A 21,093-nucleotide genomic window follows, 5' to 3' on the forward strand; every position below is an offset into this window, starting at 1 on the left:
GCAAGCTTTGTTGATTGATTGAACGGTTTTTGGTTTTAGAAATACTATAGATAAATATGTATGTAATAAAAGAGATAGAAACGTAAAGGGATAGAAAAAGGTAGGGGAGGGGGGGGTGAAACATGAAGACATGAGGATGTGGTGCCGGTGGGATCGTTGCAACTTTATAATGTGGTAATGTACAGAAAGAAGGAGAGGAAGTGAAGGAGGCGAGTATGCGACTTACACTTTCCTGCTGCCTGTATTCGTCTTCATGAACTCAAACCTTGCTAGCAATGGTATATGGTCACTGGGGAATTTGTCATTGGGGAACCCGATAAACTTATCCACGTACTCAGGGTCCACTTCGCCCAATAGCCCACGCACTCTTAGCGCGTGCGTGGAGAACCATATGTAGTCAATGACGTCTGTGAATGAAGGTGTGAAATTGGTGAATGGCAGCTCTCCGATACAGTTGTAGCTTGATTTTAGGGCCAAATTGTGCGAGAAGTTTTTCTCTGACATGTAGCCGAAATCTCTGCTGCTGCCCTCTTGGTGTACTTGAACGCGGCCTGTACTTATCAATTCGTATACGGCGGAGTTGATGTACGAATTGAAGTCACCGCAAATGAGCACGGGGGATTTCTTGATGTCCTGTCTGGAATTGTGCGTTGTGTCCTCTTTCAACAACGTTTCTAGATGGTCTAGTAAGACACCCACTTGGAACGTCTTCACGTCGTTGAATTTGGGATCCCAGTGTAAATGTGTGGTGACCACCCAAATGGTATCGCCGCTGGAGACGTGCTGAAGTTTCAAAAACAGCGCGACGTTGTCCTTGTTCATAGCGCGGTTCAAATAGTCTTCTGTTCTTTGAAACTTCTTGTGCTTCATCCAAGCACCGCTGAAATCCATGGAGTCTTTGTTGACCAGTTTGAATTGGTCTCTTTTAAAGAAAATACAACACCCATCGACTTTCTTGGAGTCCTTGGAGTGCATGGTCTTTGCTCTTGCCTTTGCATGGAAAATACCGGTATAACCATGTTTTTCTAACAGGGGCACCCAGTAGTCTTCAAACGTCTTGGATTCGACTTCTTGTAAACACAACACGTCACTACTGTATGACAAAATCTGTTCCTTTAGCTTGTTACGTCTGTAATCCCAACTCAATGCCCATGATGGCGTGTAACGGTACATTTTGGGAGTGGCGTAGTGTTGGCACAGAGTGTTGTACGATAGCACGGTGAACGATCTCTTGGCCAGATCCGCGGTCAAGTGTTCCGTCGATTGTTGCAAGGAGTCATATTCTCTTTGTGGTTCCCCATCAGTGTTGATCTCGATGAACCTGCGCTCGTGAGGTAAGGTGATCTCCGGTCTGTTGTCTCTTAGGTAGAAGATCAGTCCCGTGACAGATTTTTCTGTGAGGATCTTCAAAAGCTGCCTCTCCAAGGGATTGCCCTCTACACCGAGAAACTGCAAGTTGCACAGATTGCCGAATTCCCATGGTAGCGTGGTGACCATGTTATCGAAGAAATACAGGTACTTCAACTGGAAGCAGGAGCCCAGTTCCGCTGGTAGCGCGGTCAACCTATTATGGGACAAGTCCAAGACACGCAGGTTGTCCAAACGCTTAATCTCCGGTGGCAGTTCCGTGAGGCCGTTACCGTTCAAGTACAGTCTTGTGAGGAAATCATACTTGAAGATGTTTGGGCTGATGCTGAAGATTTGCAGGTTGGACAGGTCCAGCGCGTGCCACAACTGGTCGTCGTATTTGGAGTCCTTTGGCATGACCATTCTGTTTTCAATGTCGTCGTCTTCATCGATGCTGTACTGGGACAGTTTTTTGTGCTGTAAGAGCGCCAGGTTGGCCTCATCCTTGCCGTTGGCAAACAGCTCTATCTTCGGGGTCAACGGCGTGGACACGGCGCTGTTGGCTGCAGTGCCAGAGGGTGTGCTGTCCCCCGTAGGCTGCTGTTTCTTTGCTGTCTTACCGTCGATGAGAGTGTCGGCCATCTCCATCAGGGCCTGCTTAGTGCAGTCGACCAGTGACTTCGAGGCCTCTGCGATGTGAGACTGCTGGAAATCGGTGGGCTGCAAGGCCGGTGGTGGGATTTGAGGTGGGGGGCCGATTTGGCCCGGGGCTTGTTGTTGCGCCTGTTGTTGTGCTTGCTGTTGCGCCTGTTGCGTGGCTAGGTACTTCTTCATTGCGTTTTGCCTAGCGTAAATGTTGGGCTGCCCCAGGGACTGTGCGGACACCGCAGCCAGATGCAATTGAAGCTTCCAGATGGGATTGTTCAGTAGCGAAGGGTCATCCAAGTGCGGGTGTAGTAAAGGGTTGCTGGCGTTCACGTTGAGGTTAACGGGGGTGCCCACTGTCGGAATCATCCCTAGAGGGTTGGCCGTGGCCGTGGCCGTGGGAGCGTTCATCACCATTCCGCTGCTATTGTTGTTGTTGCTGTTGCTGTTGTTGTTGTTGTTGTTGTTGTCCATGCTCAAATTGAGCATGTTTGTGTTCCCGTTGGCCAATTGATCGAGTAACTGGCGCGAGTTGTTGTTAGCAGGAGTGTGCACGTCGTTGCTGCCCATCAGCCCGGGAGGAGGCATGCCGGAGAGCTGGTTCATGTGCAGCTGCTGCTGCAGAGTGTTCGGTGTACCCTTTCCCAGTAGCCCGGCGTGCTGTTGCTGCTGCTGCGGCTGTTGCTGCTGCTGTGGGCCCAGGTTGGTATAGCCTAGTAAAGAGGGATCGTTCATTAGCGGAGGTGTGCAGGAATGACGTAGATCGAGATTCCCTTGCTGCTGTTCCTTATGCTGTGCCGTTGCAGCTCACTGTAAGGTGGAAACTTTTTCAAATTTTTTCGTTGTTGGCCCGTTTTTCGCAAGAACGGATGATAACAAAAGACTAAAGGGCTATACTTGGATCTACAATGGCGGGGATTCATCGCACGTTGTGTGAGAGGGATACGTATACGTAGGCGTATGTAGCTACTTAGTACTGGTCGAGCACGACCCAGGTGGTGGCACACCCGCCGAACACGCGAGGGCTGGTGGCGTACCGCCCCACGAGTTGCAGCCCAGGCTGCGACCCTCGTTGAGGGCCGCAGTTGCCGTGCTCTCCCCAGCCCCAGCAGTGCACGTCGTAGTGGAGGGGCTCTTCTTGGCTGGCAGTGACCAGGATGCCATGCTCACTGCCGGCAGTGAAGTTGGTGATGGGCACGCCCACGGCCACGGCGTCTTGCGGGAACAACTGGGCATGCGTGCCCCTGCCAAACGACTCCACGGTGCCCTGGCGCCTGTCCCAGACGTGGATCGAGGTCCACATGCAGCGGACCTCGAGTCCGAGCCTTGCTTCTTGCTGCTCGAGCTGGAACCCTGCGGGCAGGCGACCGGATGCGTGCGCCATGCGGCCGTTCTTGTCCACCACGACCAGGAAGTCCTTGCCCATGGCCACGTAGTCCACGGCCACAGACCCCAAATTGCACACCAGCGTGGGCTCTACCACCGACCGGCACTTGCGCGCCTGCAGCTGACACTTGGTGTTGCTGCCCCAGCCGTATACTTGCGGGCCCTGCACCACCACGAAGTTCTGGAAGCACCCGTATACTGCTATGCGGCCATCTGCCGGGTCCAGAACCGGCAGATGGCGCTGCTCGAACTCGTAACAACCGCCTCCTCGCTGCCATACATGGCCACGTGTGTCGACCACGACCGTCGTGTCCCAGCCGCATGCCACGTCCACTACCGGCGCCGGCACCTCGATGGGCGTCCAACCACGCACCTGCTGCAGGGCAGCCGTGCCCTGCAGCTCACCTCGCCTGTTATCCCCACACCCGGCCAGAGTTCCATTGCTCATCAGCACCACGCTGTGGTTCCCACCGCACGCTATCTTCGACACTTTACTCTCACCTGCCAGGACGGACCTCTGCGGCGTGTCCACGTCCTCGTCGTGCGCCAGTCCCAGCTGACCCTGTCCGTTGGACCCAAACGCATACACACAGCTCATCACTGCCCTCCTGCAGCAGCCTGCAACAGCTCCTTTCTGTGCTTCTTCTTCGTGATGCCTGTTGTATGTTAAGGGCTAAAACGGCTGCGTTACCCCCGCCGCCGCGAAATTTTTCAGAATTTTTCACTTTGACAGTTTGAAAGAGAGGTTAAAGGCCCATCAGGCAGTGCAACACGTCCGTTAGAGCAGTGGTGGTGTTGCGATAGTGCTTGAGATTCGTGAGTTTGGCTACAGATAGACACTAGATTTCCCATATTAAAGAAAAAACAGGGAAAAAACACGGTACGGTACAGATCATGAACGGTTCACATTCCAACGATGAGGATGACTTAGTGCAGGTTCCCGAGACGTCTTCTCCGACTAAGACGATGTCGTCGTCTCCCCTGAAGGCGGGGTCGGCGGCTCCGGACGCCAACGTAGCCTCTTTGAGGAGCAGGTTCACGTTCAAGCCCTCAGAGGCCAGCGAGGGGCCCCATATCTCGAATCCTGCGCCATCGGGGAGTCCTGAGGTGGCTTTAGTCAACCTGGCGAAGGAGTTTCCGGACTTTTCGCAGACACTGGTGCAGGCTGTCTTCAAGTCCAACTCCTTTAACATGCACTCTGCTAGGGAACGGCTCACACGGTTGAGGCAGCAGAGGCAGAACTGGACGTGGAACAAGAACGCATCCCCCAAGAAACCAGAGATCCCGCCGCCTGCCAGGAAGACGCTGCCGCTGGCCAACACCAGCCGTCTGTCATCCATTCACGGTAACGGCAACAACAACAAGTCCTCCAAGATCACGGTGGCCAAGCAGAAAACGTCGATTTTCGACCGTTACTCAAACGTCATCAACCAAAAACAGTACACTTTTGAACTTCCCAATAACTTGAACATAGACTCGGAGACGCTGAGCAAGCTGCCCGTGAGTTACAACAAAAAGAGAAGGCTTGTGAGAGCAGATCAGCACCCACAGGGCAAGTCCCAGGTCTCTGCCACCACGCAATTGGGCTCTGCAAGAGAGAAACTGCTTGCAAACCGCAAATACGGCCACCACACCGATGACAATAACGAAGAGGAGGAGGAGAGCATGATGACCGACGACGACGACGACGCAAGCGGTGACGACTATATGGAGTCCACGCCGCAGATAAACCTGGATGAACAGGTCTTGCAGTTCATCAACGACTCCGACATCGTCGACTTGTCTGATCTTTCCGACACTACGATGCGCAAGGCCCAGCTCATAGTCTCTCACAGGCCGTATGTCTCTCTGAATGCGTTTGCGAATACAGACTTCAACGATAAGGACACTGAAGAAGCTGCCTCAGGCAAGAGGAAACGACGCTCGGCGGCCACCGCCAACGAAAGCGAACGGTTGCTCGACAAGATCACCCAGAGTATTAGAGGCTACAACGCCATTGAGTCCGTCATCAAAAAGTGTTCGTCCTACGGTGATCTGGTCAGCACGCAGATGAAGAGATGGGGGCTTCAAGTTGGCGATAACTCCGAGTTGGACGTGATGAATCTCGGTGAAGACGACGACGACGATGATGATGATGATGATGATGATGATGATAAAGACGGCCACAATGGTACCGGTTCTGCGGGTACACACGACCAGCGCAATGATAAAGAGGCGGCCAGGGCCGTGGTGGAGGGCTTTGATGAGACCAGCGCTGAACCTACTCCTGCACTAGAGGAAAGAGAAACACGGACCAGGAACACATCCGAGCCATTGGTCAAGTCGGACGAAGAAGATGTGGATCTAGAGGCAATTGATGACGAGTTGCCGCAATCCGAGCATGAAGACGACGACTACGAGGAGGAGGACGAAGACTACAATGATGAAGAGGAAGACGTGGCATACGGCGACGATGATGACGACGACGATGACGATGACGAATTCGTGGCCACGAGAAAAAACAGACATGTGGCCTCTACCACAAACAGAAACGGTCGGAAACCGATTGTCAAATTTTTCAAGGGCAAACCAAGACTGCTAAGCTCCGAAATCTCACTAAAGGATTACCAGCAAACCGGTATAAACTGGCTGAATCTGCTCTACCACAACAAGATGTCATGTATCCTTGCAGATGATATGGGTCTGGGTAAGACGTGCCAAGTCATTTCATTTTTCGCATATTTGAAACAAATCAACGAGCCGGGTCCTCACTTGGTCGTTGTGCCATCCTCCACTTTAGAAAATTGGTTAAGAGAGTTTCAGAAATTTTGTCCCGCTATGAAGATCGRGCCTTATTATGGCTCCTTGCAAGAAAGAGAAGAATTGCGTGATATTTTGGAAAGAAACTCTGGGAAGTATGACGTTATTGTGACCACGTACAACTTAGCCGCGGGCAATAAATACGACGTTTCGTTTTTGAAGAATAGAAACTTCAACGTGGTGGTCTATGATGAAGGCCATATGTTGAAGAACTCCACTTCGGAGAGATTTGCCAAGTTGATGAAAATTCGTGCAAACTTCCGTCTTTTATTGACCGGTACACCATTACAAAATAACTTGAAGGAATTGATGTCACTGTTGGAATTCATCATGCCCAATCTTTTCATTTCCAAGAAGGATTCATTCGATGCGATCTTTAAACAGCGAGCCAAAACGACAGATGATAACAAAAGCCACAACCCGCTTTTGGCGCAAGAAGCTATCACAAGAGCGAAAACAATGATGAAACCGTTTATTTTGAGAAGACGCAAGGACCAAGTATTGAAGCATCTACCACCAAAGCACTCGCATATCCAATTTTGTGAGTTGAACCCCGTACAAAGGAAAATTTACGACAAGGAAATCAAAACCGTATTAGAGCACAAAAGAATGGTTAAGGATGGAGAATTGCCCAAGAACGCTAAGGAAAGATCCAAAATACAATCTTCGAGCTCTAAGAATCTCATAATGGCACTCCGGAAAGCTTCCCTCCATCCACTTCTATTCAGAAACATTTATGACGACAAAATGATTGCTAAAATGAGTGACGCCATTCTGGATGAGCCTGCGTATGCTGAAAACGGTAACAGGGAATACATCAAGGAAGATATGAGTTTCATGACCGATTTTGAATTGCACAAATTATGTTGTAACTTTCCCAAGACACTGTCGAAATATCAACTACATAATAATGAATGGATGCATTCCGGTAAGATCGATGCGTTGAAGAAATTGCTGAAGACTATTATCATTGATAAACAGGAAAAAGTTCTGATTTTCTCGTTATTCACTCAAGTGTTGGATATTTTGGAAATGGTTTTATCCACTTTAAATTATAAGTTTTTGAGACTAGATGGGTCCACCCAAGTGAATGATAGACAGCTGTTGATCGATAAGTTTTATGAAGACAAAGAGATTCCGATTTTCATCTTATCTACAAAGGCAGGTGGGTTCGGGATCAACTTAGTGTGCGCCAATAACGTTGTTATTTTTGATCAAAGTTTCAATCCGCATGACGATAGGCAAGCTGCTGATAGAGCCCATCGTGTGGGTCAGACCAAAGAAGTCAATATAACCACATTGATTACCAAGGATTCTATTGAAGAGAAAATTCACCAACTGGCCAAGAACAAACTAGCTCTGGATTCTTATATTAGTGAGGATAAAAAATCGCAGGATGTTATGGAAAGTAAAGTCAGTGATATGCTGGAGGACATAATATACGATGAAAATTCGCAACAAAAGGAAAATAAATAAACAAGTAAATAAATAAAACGAAAATAATAATATAGATCATTACGTATTTCTCATCCGTATAACCATATTGTGTAAATTAAAGTGGTGAGGAAGAACAAATAGTTCTAATATTTCTAGTGTATAGTATTGAAACATATATGTGTGTGTATAGCTAATTGATTTGAATTGTAAACGAGAGAAAGGTTGTTTTTTTTTGGGCTTATCTTAGTTTAATAATTTACCTGTTCATTGGTCTCCTGGGGTACTGTTTCAATTTCAATATTAGTTTCAACGACGGTTACGATTTCCGGAACCATCGGATAATCAATGTTCAATAAAACACTACCAATGGTATTTGTGGAGATGGCAAATCCTGCCAAAACTGGCACAGACTCTATCAACCCTGCCAACAATCCAAACGAGGCATATTGGCCTGCATGAAGATAAATGTTTTCACGTCTCTGTAGGTTGTTGAAATTTTGTAAACGTAAAACTTTTGAAAAGTAAATTTGGGCAATGAAAGGAGAAATCAAAACATGGAAAAGCACGGGCCCCACCAGTGGGAAAAATGATACGGATAAGAGAGCCAGAAGAACCACTAGCCCCAGGATGTACTTTACCAACTTAAAGGGGAAATAATAAGCCCAGAAATACACCGAATTAATAGGCACATAGTACTTGATTGGCTTCCCCAGGTGGGAATCTTGCTGTAGGCCCTTCTTTTTTAGGCAAACCTCCACCAAATGGTTGTTGAAGTGGCTCAGTCTCATAAACAACAAAGTGAATACGTTAGCTTGCAAAAAAGAGTGCAAAATGGCAATGAAGAGACCAATGGGACCCAGCACAATCAAAAATGCCGTGTACATTGGCGTGATGGTGGCCCAATAAACAAAGCTCACCAGCGCAAACATTACTAAGTAGCTCGATAAAACACTCAGCATTGTGGTCGAATAGCTGCTCTTGTTGGCGTTAAACTCCAAAAACCCCCTAAAAGGGTATATGAAGGCGCCACCAGTGAACGCATCCTTGAAGAAGTTCATCAAGATGTACTTGGTACGGCCCACTACCTTTGTGAAGTGTTTTTTGTAGACCTTGTCTGAGTACTCATTGAAGGGAATAGTGACAGCTGGAAGCTTCTCGTACGATTGGCCCCCAGTGAACTTGTACACCAAACCGCCAACACCAGCCAACACTAACGAACCCGTGAAACTCATATTCTTGTAGTTTTTGTAGTTGTTCCTGCTGCTGTACCTATCTATCCGGACCGAATCACGAGTGATGGCCAACAAGAAGAGGAGTACAAGTGGTTCGACCTCTTCTTCATCTTATATACCTGTCCAAGTGTCACAAAACCAGCTAAATCCCGTCGCTTATTTTGACACGTGACCAAAATGCGGCGGGTAATAAAATCGAAAACAAGGGTATTTTAAGAAAGTGAGAACAGTAAGAAGTAATTTAGTTGTCTTGGCAAGGGGCAGGGCGACAAACAAAGCAGAGCGTTCGTTGAAGAGCAAACTGACGTTACTGAGTACAATCGCTGGTATTGTTTTCCTATTTCCCTTTTTTTATCTCTTTGTTTCGAGCGTTTTCGTACCTTTCTGGTCTACCACCGCTTTTATTGGATTAGAATCCCCGGACGCCGATACAATACAGGTGTATTTTGATAATTTTGCTAAGTTTTTTCATACTCTAAAAAAGAAGCAGAGCAACTGGGCGAAAGTCTTTCATTGTTCATTCCCATATCCGTTCCTTTTTTTTGTTTGTTTTTGTTTTTTAAGCTCATTCCATTTTGTTTAGTTTTGTTTTGTTCTCTCCCCTTAAATTGCATAGAAGTATAGTCTCAAGAAGTAATGCCCTACATTGGAGCTTCCAACATATCAGAGCATTCCTTTGTTAATTTGAAGGAAAAGCACGCGATCACACATAAAGGTGCTGTTAACTCTGCAACGTCTTTGCAAACACCCCCAAGCCCGGATCAGGAGAACCAGGTCGATAACGAATTAGGAGACTACGACACTTCTTTGAGTGATGTTTCCACTCCGAATAAAAATGAAGAAGACGGGTTTGACCGAAGCATAAAGGACACGTTGGCCAGGTTTGGTAAGACCAAATCACCGCCTGCTCTTGATTTTGAACAACCGAGACTTCTGTCAACAGTGTCTTCATCTGCGGACTCCACGGCGTCTTCACCGTTAACTGATGAAGACATAAAAGAACTAGAGTTTCTTCCGAATGAATCTACTCATTCCTACTCCTACAATCCTCTCTCGCCAAACTCTCTAGCGGTCAGATTAAGGATTTTGAAAAGATCTCTAGAAATCATAATACAGAACCCAAGTATGCTGTTGGAACCCACTCCGGACGAGTTGCCTCCTTTGAAGGATTTTCCCGGTCGTAGAAGAAGTATGCCAAGGGCATCCGCTTCCGCGAACAATCTGATGAATAGAAACAAGAGCCAAATCTGGAACACGACTTCCGCCACTTTAAACGCATTTGTAAATAATACCTCTTCTTCTTCGGCAGTATCATCTGCTTCGTCTGACAAACAGCAGGGCACCCCAGTTTTCCCTAATTTAGACCCAACTCATTCCCAGACATTCCATAGAGCTAACTCTTTAGCTTATTTGCCTTCCATTTTACCCAAGCAAGACCCGCTGCTTAGACATAGCAGCTCATTATTCCGTGGCAACTATGGAAACAGCATAAGCTCTGAAAGGCCGAATTTTAGACAACCGTTTACAGACCAAACCAACACCAACCACACTAGCAGCTTGTTGAATGAGAAATCTTATCCAGAAGAAGAAACATTTCCGTCCCATCACAAACCTTCTATAGATTCACTAAATGAGCAAAGGGCGAACTTGAAGAGCCTTTTGGATTTACTCAACGAAACGCTGGAAAAGAACACTTCCGAGAGAGCTTCCGATCTGCACATGATATCACTGTTCAATCTGAACAAACTAATGCTTGGAGACCCCAAGAAGAATAATTCCGAATCCGATAAAAGGACAGACAACTTGAAAAGAACCTTGCTAGATAGTCTGGCAGAACCATTTTTTGAACACTATAATTTTATGGAAGGCAATTCAACCGAAGATTCAGATGAATTGAAGGAGGAAATCGATGAATTCACAGGTTCCGGAGATACCACTGCGATAACGGATATGCGGCCCCAACAGGACTATGGTCGTATTTTAAGGACTTTCACATCTACAAAGAATTCTGCCCCACAGGCGATTTTTACATGTAGTCAAGTAGATCCTTGGCAATTTAGAGCCGCGAATGATCTAGCATGTTTAGTATTTGGTATTTCGCAAAATGCCATTCGCGCGTTAACCCTAATGGATTTGATTCATACAGATAGTAGAAATTTTGTCTTACACAAGCTATTGACCACCGAAGGCCAAGAAATGGTCTTCACGGGTGAAATTATTGGTATCGTTCAACCAGAAACATCGAGCTTATCTAAAACAGTATGGGCATCGTTTTGGGCGAAAAGAAAGAACGACTTATTAGTTTGCGTTTTTGAAAAGGTCCCTTGTGACTATGTCGATGTGCTTCTAAATCTGGATGATTTTGGTGTGGAAAATATTGTAGACAAATGTGAGTTACTATCAGATGGACATTTATTGTCCCCTTCCTCCTCTACAACACCTTCGTCTGCCTCGCTATCCAAGATGGCCTCATCTCCAATTGCTAATAAACTTGAATATTCCTTGGAGAGACAGGTTCTTGAAAACAGCTCTTTGAAGCCTAATCTAGCCAGTCGCAATGAAACTCAACTTGGTGACTCACGGTCAACAAAGAAAAGTGTAAAGTTCGCTAATGATATTCAAGACGTTAAGAATATAAGTCAGTCATTAGCCAAATTGATCGAGGACGTAAGGAGTGGCGTGGTATTTGATCGTGATGATGACCTCTTGCCTATGCCCATTAGAGTTTCCAGTCATATTAACGAAACAAGATATTTTACTTTAAACCATTTGTCTTATAATATTCCGTGTGCGGTCTCCTCTACTATCCTGGAAAATGAGCTAAAACTGAAGATTCACAGCTTACCTTACCAAGCTGGTTTGTTCATTGTGGATTCTCATACTTTAGATCTGATCAGTTCTAATAAATCCATTATGAAAAATATGTTTGGTTATCACTTTGCAGAGTTGGTCGGAAAATCCATTACTGAAATCATCCCATCATTCCCAAAAATTTTACAATTCATCAATGACAAGTATCCTGCATTGGATATCACGCTTCACAAAAACAAAGGTTTGGTATTAACGGAACATTTTTTCAGGAAAATCCAGGCAGAGATGATGGGTGATCGTAAACGCTTTTACACCTCGGTAGGTATCGATGGGCTTCATAGAGATGGTTGTGAAATCAAAATTGATTTCCAGCTACGTGTCATGAATTCTAAAGTAACTTTACTTTGGGTGACACATTCCAGGGATGTCGTATTTGAAGAGTACAATACGAACCCATCACAACTGAAGATGCTAAAGGAGAGTGAACTAAGTTTGATGAGCAGTGCGAGTAGTTCTGCCAGTTCCTCCAAAAAATCCTCATCTAGAATATCTACGGGAACGCTAAAGGATTTGAGCAATATGTCAACCTATGAGGATTTGGACCACCGAACTAATAAACTGAAATACGAAATTGGGGGCGACTCCGCAAACCAATCTGAATCCACTTTATCGGAACTGGATAAAGGACCCTTGGATGAGGACAAGGACAGCAGTTCAATAATTGTTGGTGATCCTGAGATTGAACACAAATTAGAACTGGCCAAAATTTACTCAAGAGATAAATCACAATTTGTGAAAGAGGGAAATTTCAAAGTCGATGAACTTTTGATAATAAGTAAAATTTCACTATCCCCAAGTGTAGAATCCTTAACAGCTGAGACAGATTCTAAAGGTTCTGTAAAAGGACTATTGCCGCTCAAGGAGAACACGTTGGTTGAGAAAAATGCCACTGCAAACAGTATCGGAGAATTAGGTACAGATGAAGACGGTATCATAATGACTAGGAAAAAATCAGAACTGCCTATAAGTGTATTTTTGCATACCCCTGAGAAGAATATTGGTGCTGAAAAGCATGTCAAGAAATTTACAGATTTCGTAAGTTTGCAGAAAATGGGTGAAGGTGCGTACGGTAAGGTCGATCTGTGCATCCATAAGAAAGAAAGGTATATTGTGGTGATTAAAATGATTTTCAAAGAAAGAATTCTTGTCGATACATGGGTCAGAGACAGGAAGTTAGGTACTATACCTTCTGAGATCCAGATCATGGCCACGTTGAATAAAAACCCGCACGAGAATATTTTGCGGTTACTGGATTTCTTTGAAGACGATGATTATTATTATATCGAAACGCCCGTGCATGGTGAAACAGGATGCATAGATCTTTTCGATCTGATTGAGTTCAAAACAAACATGACAGAATGCGAAGCCAAGCTAATAGTCAAGCAAGTTGTGGCGGGGATAAAGCACTTGCACGACCAAGGCATTGTTCATAGAGATATCAAGGACGAAAACGTGATTGTGGACTCTAAAGGCTTCGTCAAGATTATCGATTTCGGGTCTGCTGCATATGTCAAGAGTGGGCCGTTTGATGTGTTTGTGGGTACTATAGATTATGCTGCACCTGAAGTCCTGGGGGGGAACCCCTACGAGGGCAAGCCACAGGATATTTGGGCTATCGGCATTCTATTGTATACCGTGGTCTTCAAAGAAAACCCCTTCTATAACATAGATGAAATACTGGAAGGTGACTTGAAATTTAATAACACGGAGGAAGTCAGTGAAGATTGTATTGAATTGATCAAGAGCATTTTGAATCGTTGTGTACCGAAGAGGCCCACCATTGACGATATTAACAATGGTAAGTGGCTGGTGATTTAAAGGATTGGTGGTTTTTCGAGCTCTTCAATCATCCACCAACACACATACACATACACTTACACTTACACATACTCATACACATACTCATACTCAAACACAAAGCAATAATATATATATATTTCCTCGTACTTTCTAATATTCCATATATGTAAAAACAAATAAATATGCCAAATGCGGCTAATCAAGACTAAAATATAAAAGCAAACCACATGAACAAATAATGTTTTTACGAGTAGGTTTTTCTGCAATAAGTAGCAGCTGGGAAACACAATGACCACTGATGCTCCAAACTATGCTGGACGATACCCCAGTGGCCACCAATACCTTCCTTGACAATGTAGAGGAGCTTATTACTGTCGAAACATCACCATGGACGGAAATACCCGGAATGCTCTTTTGGCAGGGAAAGCGAAAAAAGGTGAAAGAATAACAGGAGAAAGCGTTAGGGAACCAAAAGGGAAGAGATGGAAAGACGATAGATAGCGACAATATTAGCGTGTAAACCATCTAGACGAGTGCATCAGCTGGTATCGGATTATCGAAGAAGAATAATTGAGTAGTCAAACAGGAGCGAAATATGTCTGGAGCAAAATCAACAACGGTAGCTGCACTGCCCGCAGCAACAACAGCAACAACGGCAAGTTCTAAAGAATCTGGCACAGACGAGGGACTGTACCCCTTGGCTATGCTTATGGACGAGTTAAAGCATGACGATATTGCGAACAGAGTGGAGGCAATGAAGAAGCTAGACACTATTGCGTTAGCGCTTGGTCCTGAAAGAACAAGAAACGAGCTAGTTCCCTTTTTAACTGAAGTCGCCCAGGATGACGAAGATGAGGTGTTTGCTGTCCTAGCTGAACAACTCGGCAAGTTTGTTCCCTATATTGGTGGGCCTCAATACGCCACGGTCCTATTGCCAGTATTAGAAATTTTGGCGTCTGCTGAAGAAACCTTGGTCAGAGAAAAGGCCGTAGACTCTTTGAACAATGTGGCCCAAGAACTATCTCAAGAGCAGCTATTCAATGAGTTTGTTCCTTTGATTGAGCATTTGGCCACTGCAGATTGGTTCTCTTCGAAAGTTTCTGCATGTGGACTTTTCAAATCCGTCATTGTCCGCATCAAAGACGATTCATTGAGGAAAAACATCCTGGCTTTATATTTACAACTGGCCCAGGATGACACTCCAATGGTGAAAAGAGCCGTCGGTAAAAACCTACCCATCTTAATCGATCTGTTGACTCAGAATTTGGGGCTATCCACAGATGAAGATTGGGATTATATCTCCAATATCTTCCAAAAAATCATTAACGATACTCAAGATTCCGTCAAGTTTTTGGCTGTGGATTGTTTGATTTCGATCTTGAAGTTTTTCAACGCTAAAGGTGACGAGTCTCATACTCAAGATTTATTAAATTCTGCTGTAAAATTAATCGGTGATGAAGCGTGGAGAGTACGTTACATGGCAGCCGATAGATTCTCTGAACTAGCCTCACAATTCACTTCCAACCAAGCATATATTGACGAATTAATACAACCATTTTTGAATCTTTGTGAAGACAATGAAGGCGATGTGAGAGAGGCCGTAGCCAAACAAGTCTCTGGCTTCGCCAAATTTCTAAATGATCCTTCCGTTATTTTGAGTAAGATCTTACCTGCTGTACAAAATTTAAGTATGGACGAAAGCGAAACAGTGAGATCTGCGTTGGCTTCCAAGATTACAGACATCGTATTGTTGTTAAATAAAGATCAAGTGATTAACAGTTTCCTTCCGATTTTACTAAATATGCTAAGAGACGAGTTCCCCGATGTTCGTCTGAATATCATTGCCAGCTTGAAAGTTGTCAATGATGTAATAGGCATCGAGCTATTATCAGATTCTTTGCTACCTGCCATAACCGAGCTAGCTAAAGATGTGAACTGGAGAGTTAGAATGGCCATAATCGAATATATCCCTATCCTAGCAGAACAATTGGGTGTACAATTCTTTGATCAACAACTGAGCGACTTGTGTCTTTCATGGTTATGGGATACCGTTTACTCCATCAGAGAGGCTGCAGTGAATAACTTGAAAAGATTAACGGAAATATTCGGATCAGATTGGTGCCGCGACGAAATCATTTCAAGACTACTTAAATTTGATTTACAATTATTGGAAAATTTTGTCTCCAGGTTCACAGTACTATCCGCTTTAACCACTTTGGTGCCCGTGGTGTCATTAGATGTCGTTACCGAACAATTATTACCCTTTATTTCCCACTTGGCCGACGACGGTGTTCCAAACATCAGATTCAATGTAGCTAAGTCCTACGCTGTGATAGTTAGGGCCTTGAGTAAGGATCAGGCCAAATATGATGCATTAATTAAGAACACAATTTTACCCTCTTTGGAAGCACTATGTCAAGATGAAGATGTTGATGTAAAATACTTTGCTAGTAAAAGTTTGGCAGAATGTCAAGAAATTTTGAAAAACTGATATTGGTATAATATATATATACGTGCATACATATGAGTATGCTTAAATGAATAAACTATACATGATAATAACCGCCCTTCGGGGTTTCTACCATCAGTCTTCTACTTTAACACGAATATCATCTTGTTCACTTGGGTTGTCCTCTTGTTTAACATCAACTTCGTCCAAAGAAGCAGCATCTGCGTTTAATTCGGGGCTCTCCTCTAAGAATTTGACCCATTTAGGATAACTCATGATGTTATGCTGGATCTCCTTATATAACTGAGACTGTAAGTCCCAATCTAGGGAATTTCTAGGGTCCTCTGGTGGCAGGAATTTCAACAAATCTCTCACGTTTCTCGACTTGGTGATTATTTGTCCAAACCCAACAAGCAACCCATTGATTTCTGTCCAGAGTCCTCTAGGTAGCCAGTTTTGCAATTGAATTCTTGTTTGGTCCGGGGTCTTGCATTTTTGTGGGTCCACCCATTTCCAAATCTTGGTCAATCTATCTACATGTACGTCAACGCATATACCTTCAATTTTGCCCCATGCCTTTTGTAACGTCAAATAAGCCATTTTGGGCCCCACACCGGGCAGGGCCAACAGTTCGTCTATCGTAGCCGGCACATCACCCAGATGCTGGTCTTGCAGGATTTGGCACGTGGACAAGATATACTTGGCCTTTCTTGTGTGGAACCCGACAGAATGAATCAGCTCGTCTAGTTTGGTCTCCTCAATTCGCAGAATGGCCTCTAATGTGATACCCTGTCTGCAATGCAGTTCGTCCATGCAATATTGTGCGATGTTATACATTGCCATAGCGGTGACTTCATCCTTTGTCTGCGACGATAGCATCACGCCAAGCAGCACTTGCAGCCTATAATCCCTGGGTGATATCTGGTCTTTCGAGATACCGCATTTCAAGGCAACGGTTACTGGGATGGACGAGCCACCGACGATATCAACAGGTGCTAGAATCCGGGACCTCAACACTCGCATCCTAGCGTACGTTTCCGGAAACTTGTCTGGGACCTTTGTCAAGGCGGGGGTGAAGAGGATTGAAGCATCCAGTGGTTTGGCCCACCTGTTAGGGACATTCCCGTTCCTGGCCACGATCCATTCGAAGAATTGCTTATTCGGCAACGATTTGACCCAGTCAATATCCACGGGTTGGGGCACGACCTCTTCCTGCTTGATCTTGGTCTTTTTCGCACTGGTGGTGTGGGAACACTTCGATTCCGTCTTCACTAGCGGTCTCTTCCTCAAAATAGTCATAGATGGGGGGGCAGACCTTTTGCATTCTTTGGTTATGGAGTGTATACGTACGTACATAGAATGTATCATCAAGGAGATTATTGCTATATGATATAAGTCAGGGAAAAATGAAAAAAAAAATAAATTAATTCAGTTACGTAAAACAGGTAGAATATTATAGTACCAGCAGAAGCAAGAGGAGCACCAGTATCAGTACGAGGATGATGACGCAATTCCCGTTGTCCTTGAACCGGGAGGTGTTAAAGCCATGCATGGAGCGGGAAGCCCTATTCAGGTTCCGGCCGTTATTATCGATGAGGTTCTCCAAATCCACTAGCAGCGTATCGTTCTGCGAGACGATCTCGTCATTCAAGTCCATGGAAATGTCATGGGTCCTCCCGATGGACTGGGACAACGTGCCCAAGTGGGAGTCCTGCTCTAGGAGCTGTTGCTGCTGATCGATGAAAAGTTCCTGGTTGGAAACCATGGGTTGCAGCTGCGGCTGCGGCTGCGAGGGTTCATCCTTGTAAGGAGCATGCGTCGAGGGAAACGGCTCCTCATCTTGCTCGTCGTCATCGTCGTCGTCGTCTCTGTAGGTGACCGTAAGCTCGTCATCGTTCTTGAATCGCACTTTCTTTAAAGAGTCTTTGGACACCTCCTCAGCACCGGCAACCACCGGCCTGTGGAACCTGTACAGCTCCCTGTCCAACCCCGGATCGGGGATCTTGTCCAGGATGGTATTGTACCGGGACACCAGCGCATCAGTAGCCGCACACTCCTGCATCGACTCCAGGATGGAGCCCAATTGCCGTTTCAAGGCAACATTGTCGTTCGCCGTGGGGGCAAGGCCCAGCACGGACACAAGCCTTGTTCTTTCTTCGACCAGATCAGAAAGCTGGTCCAGTTCGTAACCCAGCTTCAACACGTCCATACCGTGTGTGCTTGCACATCTGCTTGGCCTGCGAGCCCTCCTCTAGACCACCCGTTCCCTATTGTGAAGTACCAGCCTTTGTTCCTGTTCTTCATGGTTTGCTCTTTCGGGTGATGAAAGTTGGGCTGGAAATTTTATCTCAAAGGACAATATGAAAATAAACTCGAAACTGTGTAGCAACCAAGAAAGAAAGGGAGACGCAGAAGCAAGAGGAAGCATCGATCCCGTGGCAGATGAGTCAGCACACAGCACAGGAGAGTGAACAGACTGCGGCGAAGGAACAAGATATCGATCAAGAGAGCGTGTTGAGCAACATTGACTTCAACACGGATTTAAACCACAATTTGAACCTATCGGAGTACTGCATATCGAGCGACGCAGACACAGAGAAGATGGACAGCAACGAGGAAACGTCGCTGGCCAGCCTGCCGGAGCTGAGGTACGCTCCCAAGCTGGCGAGCCTGGTGAAGCAGGAGACGCCCAGCGACAGCGTGAAACGACCACTTCAGGACGAAGTGGAAGTGTACGAGGAGCATGAAGACACGAAGAAGAAGATCAAGGTGGCAGAGAAGGAGGAAAAGGCCGTGGTGGACGGGAAAGAGAAGAGCGTGGACCTCAGAGACGAGCAGGGCGACGAGGGCGACAACGAGGAGGAGAACAACGAGGAGGAGATTGATAACGACCACGAGCACACGGCGCCGCCCGTAGCGGTGATGCCCTCGCCCATTGAGGTCGAGGAGCAGCGGATGACTGCGCTCAAGGAGATCACCAACATCGAGTACAAGTTTGCTCAATTGCGCCAGAAGCTGTACGACAACCAGCTGGTGCGGCTGCAAACAGAGCTGCAGATGTGTCTGGAGGGCTCGCATCCGGAGTTGCAGGCGTACTACTCGAAGATCGCCGCAATCCGCGACTACAAGCTGCACCGGGCGTACCAGCGACAGAAGTACGAGCTGGCATGCATCAACACCGAGACGCTCGCCACCAGGACGTTCATCCACCAGGACTTCCACAAGAAGGTCACCGACCTGCGCACACGCCTGCTCAACCGCACCACCCAGACGTGGTACGACATCAACAAGGAGCGCCGCGACATGGACATCGTGATCCCGGACGTCAACTACCACGTGCCCATCAAGCTCGACAACAAGACGCTGAGCTGCATCACGGGCTACGCCAGCGCAGCGCAGCTGCGCTACCCTGGCGAGCCCGTGGCGGAGGACCTGGCCTGCGAGGGCATCGAGTACCGCTACCGTGCCAACCCGGTCGACAAGCTCGAGGTCATCGTCGACCGCATGAGGCTGAACAACGAGATCAGCGACCTCGAGGGCCTGCGCAAGTACTTCCACTCCTTCCCCGGCGCACCCGGCCTGAACCCGCTGCGGGACTCCGAGATCAACGACGACTTCCACCAGTGGGCCCAGTGACCGCCGCCCTCTATACCGCTCTTTATTCTTATGTAACGCTACGTAATGCCACCCCCGATTACCATTACCAATCCCAATGGCCACTCTTTGTGTCGTGGCCACCACCTGCTATTATCCCGGTCACGTGCGCTGTGCCAGCTGTGGCGCCACATTTTTTTTTTGGCAAATATCCTCGAGGAAAAAGAAAAATTTGTCTATTTAAGCCAGAAGATGCTCTGGTATCGGAGCAGGTGGCGTGGTAGATGGCTGTTTAGAGGCCTCAATTGATCATATTCAACCACATATACCAAGCATGACTCTACAAGAAACTGATAAATTTGCTACCAAGGCCATCCACGCCGGTGAACACGTCGACGTTCACGGGTCCGTCATCGAGCCCATCTCGTTGTCGACCACTTTCAAACAGTCGTCTCCAGCCAACCCAATCGGCACTTACGAATACTCGAGATCCCAGAACCCCAACAGAGAGAACCTGGAAAGAGCCGTTGCTGCTTTGGAAAACGCGCAATACGGGTTGGCATTCTCTTCTGGGTCTGCCACCACCGCTACTATCCTACAATCGCTGCCACAGGGCTCACACGCGGTGTCCATCGGTGACGTGTACGGTGGTACCCACAGATACTTCACCAAGGTCGCCAACGCCCACGGCGTGGAGACCTCGTTCACCAACGACCTGTTGAAAGACCTACCTCAGTTGCTTAAGGACAACACCAAGTTAGTCTGGATCGAAACCCCAACCAACCCAACTTTGAAGGTCACCGACATCCAGAAGGTCGCCGACGCCATCAAGAAGCACGCCGCCAGCCAGGACGTCATCCTGGTCGTCGACAACACCTTCTTGTCGCCATACATCTCCAACCCATTGAACTTCGGTGCTGACATCGTCGTCCACTCCGCCACCAAGTACATCAACGGTCACTCCGACGTCGTGCTAGGTGTCCTGGCCACCAACAGCAAGCCGCTATACGAGCGTCTGCAATTCTTGCAGAACGCCATCGGTGCCATCCCATCTCCTTTCGACGCATGGTTGACCCACAGAGGTTTGAAGACCCTACATCTGCGTGTTAGACAAGCTGCCCTCAGCGCCATCAAGATTGCTGAGTTCTTGGCTGCCGACAAGGAAAACATCGTCGCCGTCAACTACCCAGGTTTGAAAACACACCCCAACTACGACGTCGTTGTCAAGCAACACCGTGACGCCCTTGGTGGTGGTATGATCTCCTTCAGAATCAAAGGTGGTGCCGAAGCCGCCTCCAAGTTCGCCTCCTCCACAAGACTATTCACATTGGCCGAGTCCCTTGGTGGTATCGAGTCTCTATTGGAAGTGCCTGCCGTGATGACCCACGGTGGTATTCCAAAGGAAGCCAGAGAGGCCTCCGGTGTCTTTGACGACCTGGTCAGAATCTCCGTTGGTATCGAAGACACCGACGATCTTTTGGACGACATCAAACAAGCTTTGAAGCAAGCAAGCAACTAGCTTTGCCGCACCCA

At 46.8% G+C, this 21,093-nt stretch overlaps 9 protein-coding genes across 9 annotated transcripts; 4 read left to right on the top strand and 5 right to left on the bottom strand.

The window, feature by feature from the left end:
• Positions 1-222: 222 nt before the first annotated feature.
• Positions 223-2,727, bottom strand: CCR4 (CCR4-NOT core exoribonuclease subunit CCR4; the record flags this gene model as incomplete). The annotated part of the gene is made up of 1 exon (XM_018363297.1): positions 223-2,727. One exon carries the CDS (start codon positions 2,725-2,727, stop codon positions 223-225), a length of 2,505 nt encoding a protein of 834 aa, XP_018224089.1.
• A 235-nt stretch (positions 2,728-2,962) lies between these two features.
• Positions 2,963-3,976, bottom strand: ATS1 (Ats1p; the record flags this gene model as incomplete). Its single annotated transcript, XM_018363298.1, has 1 exon — positions 2,963-3,976. The coding sequence occupies one exon, from the start codon at positions 3,974-3,976 to the stop codon at positions 2,963-2,965; it is 1,014 nt and encodes a 337-aa protein (XP_018224090.1).
• A 296-nt stretch (positions 3,977-4,272) lies between these two features.
• Positions 4,273-7,653, top strand: FUN30 (DNA-dependent ATPase FUN30; the record flags this gene model as incomplete). The annotated part of the gene is made up of 1 exon (XM_018363299.1): positions 4,273-7,653. One exon carries the CDS (start codon positions 4,273-4,275, stop codon positions 7,651-7,653), a length of 3,381 nt encoding a protein of 1,126 aa, XP_018224091.1.
• A 209-nt stretch (positions 7,654-7,862) lies between these two features.
• LDS1 (Lds1p) lies at positions 7,863-8,846 on the bottom strand (the record flags this gene model as incomplete). The annotated part of the gene is made up of 1 exon (XM_018363300.1): positions 7,863-8,846. The coding sequence occupies one exon, from the start codon at positions 8,844-8,846 to the stop codon at positions 7,863-7,865; it is 984 nt and encodes a 327-aa protein (XP_018224092.1).
• A 636-nt stretch (positions 8,847-9,482) lies between these two features.
• On the top strand, positions 9,483-13,535 carry PSK1 (serine/threonine protein kinase PSK1; the record flags this gene model as incomplete). The annotated part of the gene is made up of 1 exon (XM_018363301.1): positions 9,483-13,535. The coding sequence occupies one exon, from the start codon at positions 9,483-9,485 to the stop codon at positions 13,533-13,535; it is 4,053 nt and encodes a 1,350-aa protein (XP_018224093.1).
• Positions 13,536-14,112: 577 nt separating this feature from the next.
• TPD3 (protein phosphatase 2A structural subunit TPD3) lies at positions 14,113-16,008 on the top strand (the record flags this gene model as incomplete). The annotated part of the gene is made up of 1 exon (XM_018363302.1): positions 14,113-16,008. The coding sequence occupies one exon, from the start codon at positions 14,113-14,115 to the stop codon at positions 16,006-16,008; it is 1,896 nt and encodes a 631-aa protein (XP_018224094.1).
• A 93-nt stretch (positions 16,009-16,101) lies between these two features.
• On the bottom strand, positions 16,102-17,334 carry NTG1 (bifunctional N-glycosylase/AP lyase NTG1; the record flags this gene model as incomplete). Its single annotated transcript, XM_018363303.1, has 1 exon — positions 16,102-17,334. The coding sequence occupies one exon, from the start codon at positions 17,332-17,334 to the stop codon at positions 16,102-16,104; it is 1,233 nt and encodes a 410-aa protein (XP_018224095.1).
• Positions 17,335-17,419: 85 nt separating this feature from the next.
• On the bottom strand, positions 17,420-18,175 carry SYN8 (syntaxin; the record flags this gene model as incomplete). The annotated part of the gene is made up of 1 exon (XM_018363304.1): positions 17,420-18,175. One exon carries the CDS (start codon positions 18,173-18,175, stop codon positions 17,420-17,422), a length of 756 nt encoding a protein of 251 aa, XP_018224096.1.
• Positions 18,176-19,894: 1,719 nt separating this feature from the next.
• CYS3 (cystathionine gamma-lyase CYS3) lies at positions 19,895-21,079 on the top strand (the record flags this gene model as incomplete). The annotated part of the gene is made up of 1 exon (XM_018363305.1): positions 19,895-21,079. One exon carries the CDS (start codon positions 19,895-19,897, stop codon positions 21,077-21,079), a length of 1,185 nt encoding a protein of 394 aa, XP_018224097.1.
• Positions 21,080-21,093: the final 14 nt, after the last annotated feature.

This window comes from Saccharomyces eubayanus, chromosome I (genome assembly GCF_001298625.1).
Source record: "Saccharomyces eubayanus strain FM1318 chromosome I, whole genome shotgun sequence".
Taxonomy (NCBI): domain Eukaryota; kingdom Fungi; phylum Ascomycota; class Saccharomycetes; order Saccharomycetales; family Saccharomycetaceae; genus Saccharomyces; species Saccharomyces eubayanus.